We start from the raw sequence: 12,500 nt of genomic DNA, 5'->3' as shown, positions 1-12,500 counted from the left end.
GATTCCGCTCCGGGCCCTACTGGTTGACAGGGGGTGCTCAGAGAACTCAACCACGGTCCCAGTGGTAAAATAGGGAAAGACAACCGCCTTGTCAGCGGTAAAGTCCTTACTGCGGTGAGGCAAGAAGTCCTAGCTGTTGCTAGGCAAAGAACAGCCACCGAGCACCCCCCGACAAGGGTTTTGCTCTTTTTATTACGGCAGTGGCTATTCCTGTGGGACCCGTACACCAACTTGTATTTGCTGTTCATACGGGATTAAGTCTTTTCTTGGAATTTCTATGAAATTTATGCTCAACAAATGTTATAAAAGTGTACGTCTTTTCAATTAATGCCATTAAAATAGTTCAGCGTGACAAGATCGAGCGGGAATCGAACCCGGGATATAGTGTCTGCAGGTGACCACCTAAACCACTATACCACGGAACATTCGTTGCTGAAAAGCGCTTTGATTTCGAGTTATATAGCAACAACCCTAACCGTAAAAAGAAGCTTATCGTTTCGAGTCAGTGGTTAATCAATATAGTCAGAATCCAGTATGAATAGCAAATACACGTCGGTGTACGGGTCCTGTACGAATAGTCAATTACCAATAAATGGTGGAGGTCGATAAGGTACTAAAACTAGTTAATAAAGAAGTTATTTCTCGAAGTTGTTTGTTTTCTTACATGATACTCTCTTAGATGAGTCCAAGTTTTTAGTCTGAGATAATTTTCAACATATAGTTCCATACCAGGTCGAGGACCTTAAAAACAAAAAATTTGAGGACGCCACCATCGAAATTTTGTGCGGAGAATAACTTTACAATCACCTGCAGCACCTTTTACCTTTTCGAAAGATGATATTATTATTATTATTATTATTATTATTATTATTATTATTAAGGATATTCATCTCAGTATTTATTTGGGTGAATATTATTTTTATTAAAAACAGCAAAGTAACTAAATAAGTTCAAATGAATTGATATTTTGTTTACAGCTGAACCATCTGTTAATTTACCATAACTGAGCGAATTCTCGCGAAGACGAAAAAGAGGTATAAGTACAGACCATGGAAAATTGTTGTCGATTTATTAATTATAAAATAACTAAGAAATTACGCGCGCTCTGATTGGCTGAGAGGTGTGTTTGCATGACAGTGTGTTAACGTGGTTTTGACGCGGGAGGGTAAAAGATGCAATGAGTTTGCCGAGTGGCATGTGGTATGACTTGCGCAATGACATAATTATGCGGAATTTAATTTATGGAAAATGGCGCAAAGAAATAAATTTAACAGGAAAGCATGCGTGCGTCTCTGCCGCGCCTTTTTTGACGCCAATTTGAAGGAGCAATCGCTTTGCCGGTCCATTTATTGCTACTTTTAAAGCAAGGCTCTAATTGAAACACAGCTCATGCACCAAATAGGGTCACTATTTATCGTAACGCTAGAGGGTAAAAAACGCTCGCTGAACGTGAAGTCGGGCTAGCTACAATTCTAGGGATTTTTAATACGGTGAACGAATCAGATCATATTCCAGACTACATGAACGTCCCCAGTCTAACATTAATCCGTAATCCACAAATCGAGTGAAGCGGCGAACTGCTCTCTGTCTCCTTTCGGCCTTTCGGCGTCTCTCCGCACCGTTGTTTGTGTGAGTGTGTGCGTTTGATCGAGAACTAGCCAATCATTTATATGTATTTTTTTAACAGTTGAAGTGATGCCGAACCGGCTTTACTAACTTAATTAATAAAGGTAAAGGAGAAAAAATGCTAAAAGTAAGAAGGTAAAGAAAAAGAAAAGACAGAAAGAAAGAGAAAAAGCACACAAACTCGATTGCCAGGATTTAAGCTCGTGCTTCTTCGTCAGCTGTTAGCTTCGCGTGCCTGAAACTTCACCACGCAGCCAAGGGAAAAAATACAAGATATGTTCGATCCCTAAGTATTATGTCAGGATCAATCACGCCACCCACTGTCTTAAAAGAAACACCTCTCGCGCGGTTTCAAATGAAAATAAGGGTAAAAAAAGTGACTTTAATCGATCGTGCAAACATCTTTTGCAGAAACACATTTTAAAGCAGACGAGACTGATTCGCGTACAAGTTTCGTGTACAACACTTCGAGACTGGTAAGAATTTCTCTTTTAATCAGTGCCATATAAAACAAAGTGTTTTTCTCTTTTTCTAGGAAAAGTATTTTATAAAAGCAAAAGAAAATTTTTTCCTGTGTTTGCACAGCCTGATATAAACACTCTACGGGTTGGGGGAATTCGAGGCAGTTATGCAAACTCTCGACTTCGTCTGGGGTTTGCATAATTGTCTCGAGTTCTCCCAGCCCCTCTCGTGTTTGTTATAAGGGTATGCAAACACGGAAAAACGGTTTCTATTGCTTAAATATTTTTCTTGTGGCAAATCCTTCATTATATAATGGCCGAGCTGCTTGCCTCTGTTGTTCTACTAGATGTGTCTAAATGAAAAAACTGATCTTTTCCAACTGTGTCTGCATAACTTTTTGTATAGTTTATGTGCCAGTCAATTCCAACACCGTCCATTGCCCCCCACACCCCGGGCATTTGACTGGTTTTTTGCTCCGTACAGTGGAGAATTTGACCCAAAATGAGGCCCGCCAGGTCGGACATTTGACTGTCGTGTCAAAACGCTGGTCAGCGTCGCAAGCAAAAGGATCTCGTAATTCTTTTATTCCGCATGTGCACCTCATTCACGAGTCGTTGCTCCTATATTCACTTCACTGCTTTGTTGGAGCATTTGAAAGCCTTTGAAAAAGCCCGTCAAATGTGGGCTCTCTGGAATGACCAATTCTTTGGAAATGAAGAAACCTCCGTAAGACAGCTTTCCTAGACTTGAGAGAGTTTCCGTATTGTCTATTGCGATATTTAACTCTGAATAAACGGTTTGACAAATGGGAAAATTTTGGAATAATCTCTTGTGGGTACGTTGGGGATTTCACGCGTTTTGAAGCGCTAGCCGGTGGGGCATTTAACCATCTAAACTGCCAACATACCAGGGAATTTAACCAAAATTTTTCAAAAAAGCCAAATGCCCAGGGGTCGCCTAGGAGAGGTGGGCATGGGCGGTTTTTGATGTTTCATTACATTCAATTCCATTACATTTAACCTCATTCTGGACCCCAGTGCTTACACTTCTGACTCCGCGCGTAGGCTCTGGGAAACTCTGCGCCGGCCTAGGCAAAATCTGGCTATTTGGACCGCACACTGCATGCTCTTTTATCCAACCAAAACTTTTGTCTTCTTCTATATCTATTTTATCGCGAAATTTCTTGCTCCTTCGGAATTAGAACTGAAGAAACGGAACCCTTGAAGAATTTTCAGATACACGAGGCTCTTAACTGTAGTAACCACTGAGAAAATACCGTTAAACGTTCATAGATCTGAGACGTGAAATTTGCATACGCTCGACAGTTGATAAAATATTTGTGTTCTACTTCACGAGGCAGTTAGTGAAAAAATCCGAATGGCTTTTTAAGAAAACGTATGTAATTCCAATAAAAATTTCCAAAATATGCATGAATTTAGCGTCCTTCTATTTCTGTTTATGAATATGATCGCTTTTGTAAAGCTATCGTGAGAAAAACACGACAACTATAAATATCTAGTCGCATTGTGTACACCCATCACTTTGGGGAACGGTTCGTTTTTTTTCTGTTTACGTTTCTCTTGCAAGTTTGCTTTTTAGGCAATTCACGACATAAAGCCAACGTTTTCATTCATACTCGCCTTCTTCGTTTAAATACGATAACGTGAAAGTCGAAGAAAAATCAGTAACGTGTCATGCTTCTTAAATTATAGCTGGCAAAGATGTGGGTGTATTTTTATTTTATTTTTCACATTAAAATCAATTTTTGATATGTAGCTAATGCCATTTATTTAAAAACTGGGGAATTCAGTTATTCTGTCTAATTAGTCGTGCAAATGTTGTTTTGAAATCGCTGAAATCAAGAATCGGCCGGGCGTTGTTACTTGCTGGACACGCGGCACGTTCACCTGCTCTCGTGCTAACATGAATGGACCAATCAGAAACACTTTTACTGTTTTAAGCTGAAACCAATTAGACACCATCTTGTTCTAGGGTTCCCCAGAGCTCTTCCTCCTTAGCGTCATTCGCAGAAGAGCTCTGGGGTCGAGAATGATTCAACTTCTAATGATTGAATGAATGTATGACCTCTTGTTGTTGTACCATCTTGATTTCCATTATTAGCTCCTGCTGTAATACCTGTTCCATCAGTATATTTGACGAGTTTAAGATTAACTTCTAAATAAGCATTGTACCAATCAATTGGATTTACTTCTGAACTATTATCAACAGTAAAAAGGTAATTATCCTTTGTTTGTCTATTATTATTAGCAACATTGTCATTGAATGGTGTTTGTAAATCATAATGCAAATACTTATATCGCTTGACTAATTCAGGACTTTTGAAACTTCCTCTTATTTTATTTATTAATGAGTTTAAATATATCTTTTTTCATAGTAGTAAATCATTGTAAACATCATATTGCTTCAATTTCCCCAGCAGTCCCCAGCAGAATAGCAAAACTTGACAAAATTAGCCAAAATGAAGTATGTGCTGCGCTCTGTTCGTAAAGGCAATACAAAACACATGATGGAGTAAAATGGCTATGTGACCATAACACACATAACCGGTTCATTAAACTCAGAATATCAAGTCAAAATATCAAGAAAAACTATCATTACACACGTACTGCCTGCGAAGGTGAGGGCAACGAAACCGTTAAAGTCCATGCAAAGCAGGGACACGCCCGAGTACCCCAGTACAAATTTCATTTTGACAAATGAATGTAAATACATGTACTAATCCTACTGTACTCTTCAATGTAAACCAGTGAATGCAGTATCAAGGTTTTTAAAAGTTGTCCTGCCTCTGCAAACGACAGCATGAAAATACCGCAAGAAAAAGAGTTAACAAATAGATTCCACAGAAGATAACCTTATAACTTTTTTTAAATGCATCAGATTTCCATCTTTCCATATGCCCAATTTAGGTTTCTGCAAAACATTTCGACAAACTATCTAGTCACTTGTTCAAGTGACAGATAACTGCCCCTGTGTGAAAACAGCTTTTTCACTTAAACATCAGTGTGGAAACAGTGTTTTGCCTTCACAAAAGGGAACATCGACGGACGGGGAAAAGCTCTAAAACTCTCTGGGAAAGGCCTTTCCCTGGGGACACGGCTGGCTGCGGGAAGGCACGGAATCTCTTACGCCTGTTGAATACCCTTGAGACAATGATAACAACCAACAGAACTTGGCTCCAATGTAGAAGTTTAATCCAAGACTATACTGCGGGTACAGTCAAAATATAACCAACCAAAATGTAACCAAGACTAGATGCCAACGAGGATGTAACCGAAGAAGCTCACAAAGCACCTCTATTTAAGCCGAAGCTAGCGAAGCGATACAGATTACATCATGTTCTAGCGAGGTAGATTACAGAACACAACTATCATTTCTAAAAGACTGTTGGTGGAAACCTAACCTTGTTTTGAAACATTAGTTACTTCCAAGAACTACACAGGTGGATAACGGCTTCTTACAGGTTGATTACAGCTTGAAGATTAAATACAATTATGACTTGACAAATAAGTTTACGCTCAATAAATCAACGGGTTGTTCACGGCTTAGAGAAGTTAAGACTAAAGAATAAAGGATTTCTACATTGACTTTTCATATTTTTATGAGCCAAAGCAAAATACACTGCAAATAACTGAAGAACAATAAATTCTCTCTTAACACCTGTAATATTGACGTCAATAAAAATTTGTTTGAAAGAGGAGATGTGATGAAACTTTAAAGGGCATCAGTGTATCGATGTAAGATGGACGTGCTAGTTTCTTGAAACATTGATTCTGAAAAGGAGACAGTGCATCCTAAAACCCAAGATGTTATATAACAAACCAGCTCAAGTTTACAAACAAAACTCATTAAATCAATTTATCCTTACATGTGGATTTATCTATCAAGTGAACGAGAGCCTAACTATCAGTCGGGTAAGCGACAAGGTTGACAACGGATAGGGTGTAGGGTCTAGGAGAATTTTTCATCTGACCTCACTGTTGCTACGAATACACCGTCCGTCCCACAACTGAAACCCAAGTAGAATTTACGTTAAAAGTTAGGGCGTCTTGTATTTGACCCTTGAACTTTTACAGTCGGTTAGAACTGGAAACTTTGACAGTGCAACTCACAAATATAAGTGACTAATAGCTGGGAATGAGGTAAACGTCAATCGTCTTTCGATATGCGTTGCGGCACGATACAACACAGTGATCAGAGCGTTTTTATGAAGAAAAGTTATCGCGGATAGAAGGGTCACTCGCCTACTCTAGCTACCCTAGGCGAGCGACCTTTTCATACATTTCCTTACAAAACTTGGCGAACCGTTTACACAAGAAACAAAGACTTGGCTCGGTTAGAAGGGTGACCCGCATAGAAGAGTCACCCTTTTGTGATGGCAGGGACACCCTCTTAGCCGGGCCAACAGTTCTTCAGATAAACACTTTGTCTCGGTCAGCCGGACCCTCTTTCCTGGGAGACTTTCCTCCAAAAAAATGGGGCCTTAATATCTGTCGGCCAAGATCAGAGGATACAGCCCTGCTATTGCCCCGATAATGTTATTTACAAAGGAGCACCAAAGCTATCTTCAGTAGTCTGCAAAACCACGACAGCAGTGCAATCGTTACTAATAAAGTCACTTTATCATTTTTGATTGTGATTATTTAATCGCGACACCCGCGATGAGGCAAAAAGAACCCTTTCGCATCCGTGGATCATACCATTGACTTCCGCAGTTACGAGTATCTACCATTTATTTATCCTCATCATAAAAAATGAAAAACCAGTTTTTCACTCTGTGTATTTATTGGTAGAACCTGCTGTTCTGATACGCACCTGTTTCACTGGCTGATGATAACTTTAACGTGCCTTGCAATTTTTCAAAGGTGCTGAAGCTTTATTCGTCACTTCATATACAAGAAAGAAACGAGAGTTTCAACCAAACCACTGCCTAATGATGCAAAAAGTCCACTTCCGGTTGACGCGCGTCGCTCAAAAAGACCGTTGCTTAAGCTACCTAATAATTGTAAGGTAAGAAGCGCGACACCAAATCACGACCTTGCTTTGATATTGGATACTTTGTAGGATAATGGTCACTACTTTACTGAGATTGCAAACACTGATAGCGCTTTAATCATCTTGTGCTCAGACGGTCACTCTTTCATCAACTGGTTCAGTAAAACAACTGCCGAGGGGCGCTAAGAACGAGCATGGTCCTATGAGTAAACAGGCGCCTGAAGAGAGCTACCAGGGAGCTACAACTTTCTTCAGCATGGCTCTCGCCAAAACTTTAATACTATTCCCAACAGTTTTAAGAGTATAGACCTCTTTAGCTTGTATGTTCTGTTTTCTGTTTTTTCTGTTTTGAAAGTCTCGGGGAATTTGCCCCTTCGTCCTTTCATAAATCATGCGCAAATATGCACTGGAATAAGACGAAACTTGAATGAACAGTTCTCTAGAGTATTATCACAAGACCTGCATTGGGAAAACAGAACAAACGAGCTAACGAGGACTATGGCAAAGCAAGTAGTTAGTAACGTTGCCGAGAGTAAAACGGCTCTCAGTCACCAAAATGCCACTGTCATTTGGTGGCCTTGGATTAATTCTGCAAAGTTCAACAACACACGTTAATCCAGACCAAGAAGCAGGTTAACAGATCATTCAGTTATTGCTTGACGTAACAACACTTTATTGCTCAATCTTCATCCCAGTTTGGATTGTCTTTAGGCTTTCGTCCTCCCGCCGGTTTGGACATGATAATCTGAAAATGCAAGGGCATAATTGTAACATGCATTGGTTACCTCACAATTTAAAAACCAACTTGTGAATGCTTATTTGAAGGATAATAGTTTCGTTACTTGCACCATTATGGAAGCGTTCCCCAATAAAATTTCCCGTTAGTTTACATCTGATTTTTTCCAGAACAGAGTGAAGAGGTGTGACGTTAAAAAATTCAAATTTGTGAAATTATGGGATTGGCTGGCATATCTCATAAAGAACAATATGAAGAATGCCCAATTTTCTAAAAATCAAGCTACAAGTGCAAAATTTGGTGGGGGTGATATAAGCACCGCTATGCTCTGATGACTCCATACAAATCCTTCTAAAATTAGCCTCGCATGTTGTAGAAAGATTTAAATGGAGTCAACGGCGCATAACGATGCTTACATCTTACCACCAATTTACACTAACAAGCTGATTTTTAGCAAGTGGACATTTTTTACCTTTTTCTTTCTGGACATGTCAACCAACCCCTTTCACCAATCCTACTTTTTGTGACGTCATCGCTTCTCCTCTCTTATAAAGCGTATAACCAATGTCTGAGTTGGGGTTGTAAAAAATGAGGACTCCTGGATTGGACTACCATTACAAGATCGACAAGCAGCTCTTAAGATGATCAGTTGCAACGCCAATTATATCTCTTAAGTCTCATGTTCTGGCCAGCAGCAGAAAAAGTGGAAAATCTTGGAAATATAACAAGATTAAAAATCTAACGTGTCACCATAATCCAATTTAAAGGTTGCTAATGAACTCTATGAGACAAACACTTAAAATTTAGATATTAAAGGTCTTAATCAGGACAAAGATAATTGTATAAACTGGATTTAAAGACGAGAATTTGGTTGAAGAGCTACGGCACGACACAAATGTGTTCCCTTACCAGATCCACTCTAAGTACTGTAACAGCTGCATCAGTGGCGAACTTGATAGCCCAGTGCTTTGCAAGATACAAGTCTAAGATTCCTGCTTTTACTGCGTCTTTCACTGCAGCTCCACCACCCTAAGAAAAACAACATCGAAAGTTATGTCATATCATATATGTCAGTGTCACCACGTTAGATTAGAACTTGTCCCCCCTCGGAAATGGCCTATTTCATCCCCGATTTTTCGCACCTCTTGATAATTCGGTCTAATTAGCTTTTCCCAAAAAGGCGTTTGAAAATCATGATTCAACTGTAAATAAAAGGGTCAAAACAAAAAATCCCAAGATTCTACGCTAACACATTTACAAAGGATGAGCCAAAGATGCGGAACAATTTAACAGACCAAATACGGTCGGCAACAAAACAACAAAAACTTTATGAAACAACAGGAATCAGGATTAGTAAATATATATTTTTAGCTATAAAATTTTTAGCTTGTGCACTATATTAAGCATATTCTTATCTGGATTTCTTCTCTTTTTTAAATCGAATTGAAAATGTTTTGTATTGTCTAACATATTTTATTTTTGTGGCTACCGTCTAAGATTTTCAAGCTATGTTCTATTTTTCTGCTCAGTATCTCCGCGTTGAAATCAAATTTTACATTACGTTATTAAGGACTTCAACTATACCTCGTTATCAAAGCCAGCATTTTTATCCCCACCCTTGTGGGCAGCTTTGAGCTTAGATATCAGCTCTGTGGGCTTCACGCCAGCATTTTCCGCGAGGGTCCTGGGAATGACCTCCAAGGATTCGGCAAATTTGTCCATGGCATATTGTTCAAGGCCTGCCCAAGTCTGACGGAAAACAGGACAAACAATTAACGGCTAGTACGCAATACAAGTTCACGCGATCAAGACCCTCCAAAGCCACCATCCATGTTAGGAGAGGGGGTGCACGTCACCTGCTTGTAGGCATCTAAAGGGCGGGCGCCGGGAAGGGAAGAGCATGGGGAGAAGGGATTTTTTTACCTTTCGTGTTTCCCCCCTCCCCCAACCCCTTTTCTGCGCCTTTTTCACACATGGAGGTTCAACTGTAGTTAGGAAACCATTAGCAGGCTTTTAAAATCTTTCTTCGTAATAAAGAAAAAGCGTGTGCAGTAAAGTTACACGTTTCAGAGTTATAATTACCAAGGTTTAACCACTTTGAATCCAAAAGCTGAGTGACACTGATAGGTATATGTCAAGACCTGCAACTCAACATACCTCTCCAAAGCTGGATATCTGCTTAGCCAGTTCAATTTCCGTGACACCAGCCCCTGGTACAAAGCGATCATCGCGGGTGAGCGCTTTAAACGTGTTCACTCCATCATCAACAGCTCGCTCAATATCGTCCATGATATTCTCGGTGGAACCCCGGATTACAACAGTAGATACAGCCGTCTCCTCGCGCTCTAAGACACAAGATTACAGGAGATGAAATAAGTAGGACTGGTGGCGAGACTTGAGATGCTCCTTTTGCGTGGGTGTGAATGTATAAATTGCGGTCCTTTGGCCCGAAAGTCAATTCGCCGGACGGCGTTCCGCCGGACGTAAGTCGATTCGCCCAATGAGATACAACACCCAAACAAGACAGGGAGAACATACTTATCGGAGATGTTATTTTAGCTAAGCTTGGATTCCATGTGTACATTCACTGTATTTTCACGCTTATTTCTTTCCTCAGGGTTAAAGACGACAAATACACATCGGGCGAATCGAAATAAATCGAGGGCGAATCGACCATTCCCCGTTCCTCGTTACTAACATCTGCAACATCACGTAAGCCAATAGGGGAGATTTATTCTCTTAAACTTTACCATCTCTTGATTGCAAGAATAATCTACTTCACTATGCCTACAAGTAAACCTAAAATTTCTAATTGCTTTTTGCAAATAAATCAATCAATCAATAAATGAGTACCGTTATTAAGTAGTTCAGTACCTTGTTTAAAAATAGTAACCGAAGAGTCACCAATCCCTGACACCTTGATTTCATCACAGTGGTCTATCTCCTCTGATGTGGGAGTTGTCTGGAATGGTGGGAGACAAAAGTATTCAGTAACTAATGATTTTTAGTGCTGTCTTACAAAAGTATTCAGTAACCAATGATTTTTAATGCTGTCTTCCCGCTATTCTTCAGACTAAACTCAGTTAAACAAAATGATTAACGCTGCTTGTTGCATAGTGATTACTCTTACTGGGATTTTACTTCATGACTATTACCACTACGGAGGTAACTTCACACCAGGGCTCTCTCTTCTACCCATTCCCTAAAGCGAGAAGGACAGGACGACGAGGAAGTCTGGGAACAATGTCTCATGATATCAAACGTCCTTCTAGGAAAGATAGCTGCACATTCCCATAAAAGGTATCAGAATTTCATTTTTTAAGCGTTGCTCAAATTCACTGGCACCCCCTACAAGAAACCAGTTTCATATAAAAATAATAACGTGAATTGAAAGTAACGAGTGAGCAAGCTGCCAAAGATTGGAGCAGCACTCTTCTAAGGTGGGGAAGTTGCCCGAAGACTACTGTTATTCTCATGTAACATGGTAGGCTCGATTTCCACTGCTCTCCTGACTGCAGTCTGGTCTTGTCCCTCCTTTAGGAGAGAAGCTCAGGCTTATTTTCAGATCAGTGGCTGATAGTCGAGCTAGCAAAATGGTGGGGGAATAAAAAAGCTATTAAGCAAACTTACAAATTTTGGAAGTATTGTAGCCCCAAACTGATCGACAGAGTCTTCTCAAATCAAACTTTGAATTTATTCGCAAACAATGATATTTGTTTTGCAGCAATGTTGCAAAACAAGTTGCACGTTTTTTGTTGCCCGTTTTTCAGTCGTAACTTAAGAAAAAAAAGAGAGTGATCGTAGTCTATTGCATAGTTGAACCTTGAATTTTATTGGTTCCATTTCCAAAAAAACGTGAGAATCTTTTGTTTTAAAAAAACGTTGTGATTGGATAATCTTCTTCCAAGTGCCCCGGTTCGAGTAGTCACACTGTAAGACTTAGCATTGAATGCGCATCTGTGAATACGAAAACGAAGGTAGAAACATGCCTTATTTCCACTACAATCAAACCCAGCGACATCGTTATTACGGACAGTTTTTCACGTCTCTAGCTCTTACATCTTCTCTAAATTCAACCCGCTTAATAAGGACACCACGTGACATGATGATTTCGACATTGCTGACCCGGTAACCGGTCAAGTCGCCCGAAAGTCATCTCGCCCGAAGTCATATCGCCCGAAACCAGAGTTATGTCGCCCGAAATAAATAGTCATGTCGCCCGAAATACATAGTCATGTCGCCCGCAATTTTTATCGAGTGTATAAACTTGAAGAAAAGTTGGCATTTGAATTTGTTTTCAAGGGGCGGGTGTCACTTGGACAACCCACACGTCCTCGCGTGTAAGTAGGTTTAGTTGCTAGCAATAAATATGTCGTGTATTAATACGTGTCTTAATTTACGCAACGTCACAATCTTGCTTAGCAGTCATGTGATGACTCTTGAGCACGTGCTGTAGTCAAGATGGCGGCCTTTTCCAACGTTCTAATCGTAGTGATGTGGACCTTCTTTCAAAACAGAATACTTCAACATATAAAAACAACAGTAAGAATCATACTGTAACTGATATTACTAATTTTTTTAATTTCGTGTTTTATTTTAGGTTTACTATCTCCATGAAAACGACAGCGAAACGAACAACCTGAGTTTCATAGTTTCACGTTTC

At 39.8% G+C, this 12,500-nt stretch overlaps 2 protein-coding genes across 2 annotated transcripts in view; both read right to left on the bottom strand.

The window, feature by feature from the left end:
- LOC140950232 (T-complex protein 1 subunit theta-like) overlaps nucleotides 1-12,500 on the bottom strand; it is a 295,708-nt gene that overhangs the window by 273,361 nt on the left and 9,847 nt on the right. The window lies entirely within an intron of this gene.
- Nucleotides 6,873-12,500, bottom strand: part of LOC140929483 (T-complex protein 1 subunit theta-like) — a 145,475-nt gene continuing 139,847 nt past the window's right edge. The window contains exons 5-6 of the mRNA XM_073379266.1: nucleotides 8,747-8,866; nucleotides 6,873-7,846 (exon numbers count right to left, since the gene is read on the bottom strand). Coding sequence (XP_073235367.1) covers nucleotides 7,781-7,846; nucleotides 8,747-8,866 — 186 coding nt within the window. The 3' untranslated portion in view covers nucleotides 6,873-7,780. The remainder of the gene's footprint in view (nucleotides 7,847-8,746; nucleotides 8,867-12,500) is intronic.

The sequence above is a fragment of the Porites lutea genome, chromosome 1 (genome assembly GCF_958299795.1).
Source record: "Porites lutea chromosome 1, jaPorLute2.1, whole genome shotgun sequence".
NCBI classification, from domain to species: domain Eukaryota; kingdom Metazoa; phylum Cnidaria; class Anthozoa; order Scleractinia; family Poritidae; genus Porites; species Porites lutea.
This window is presented reverse-complemented; position numbering and strand designations above follow the sequence as displayed.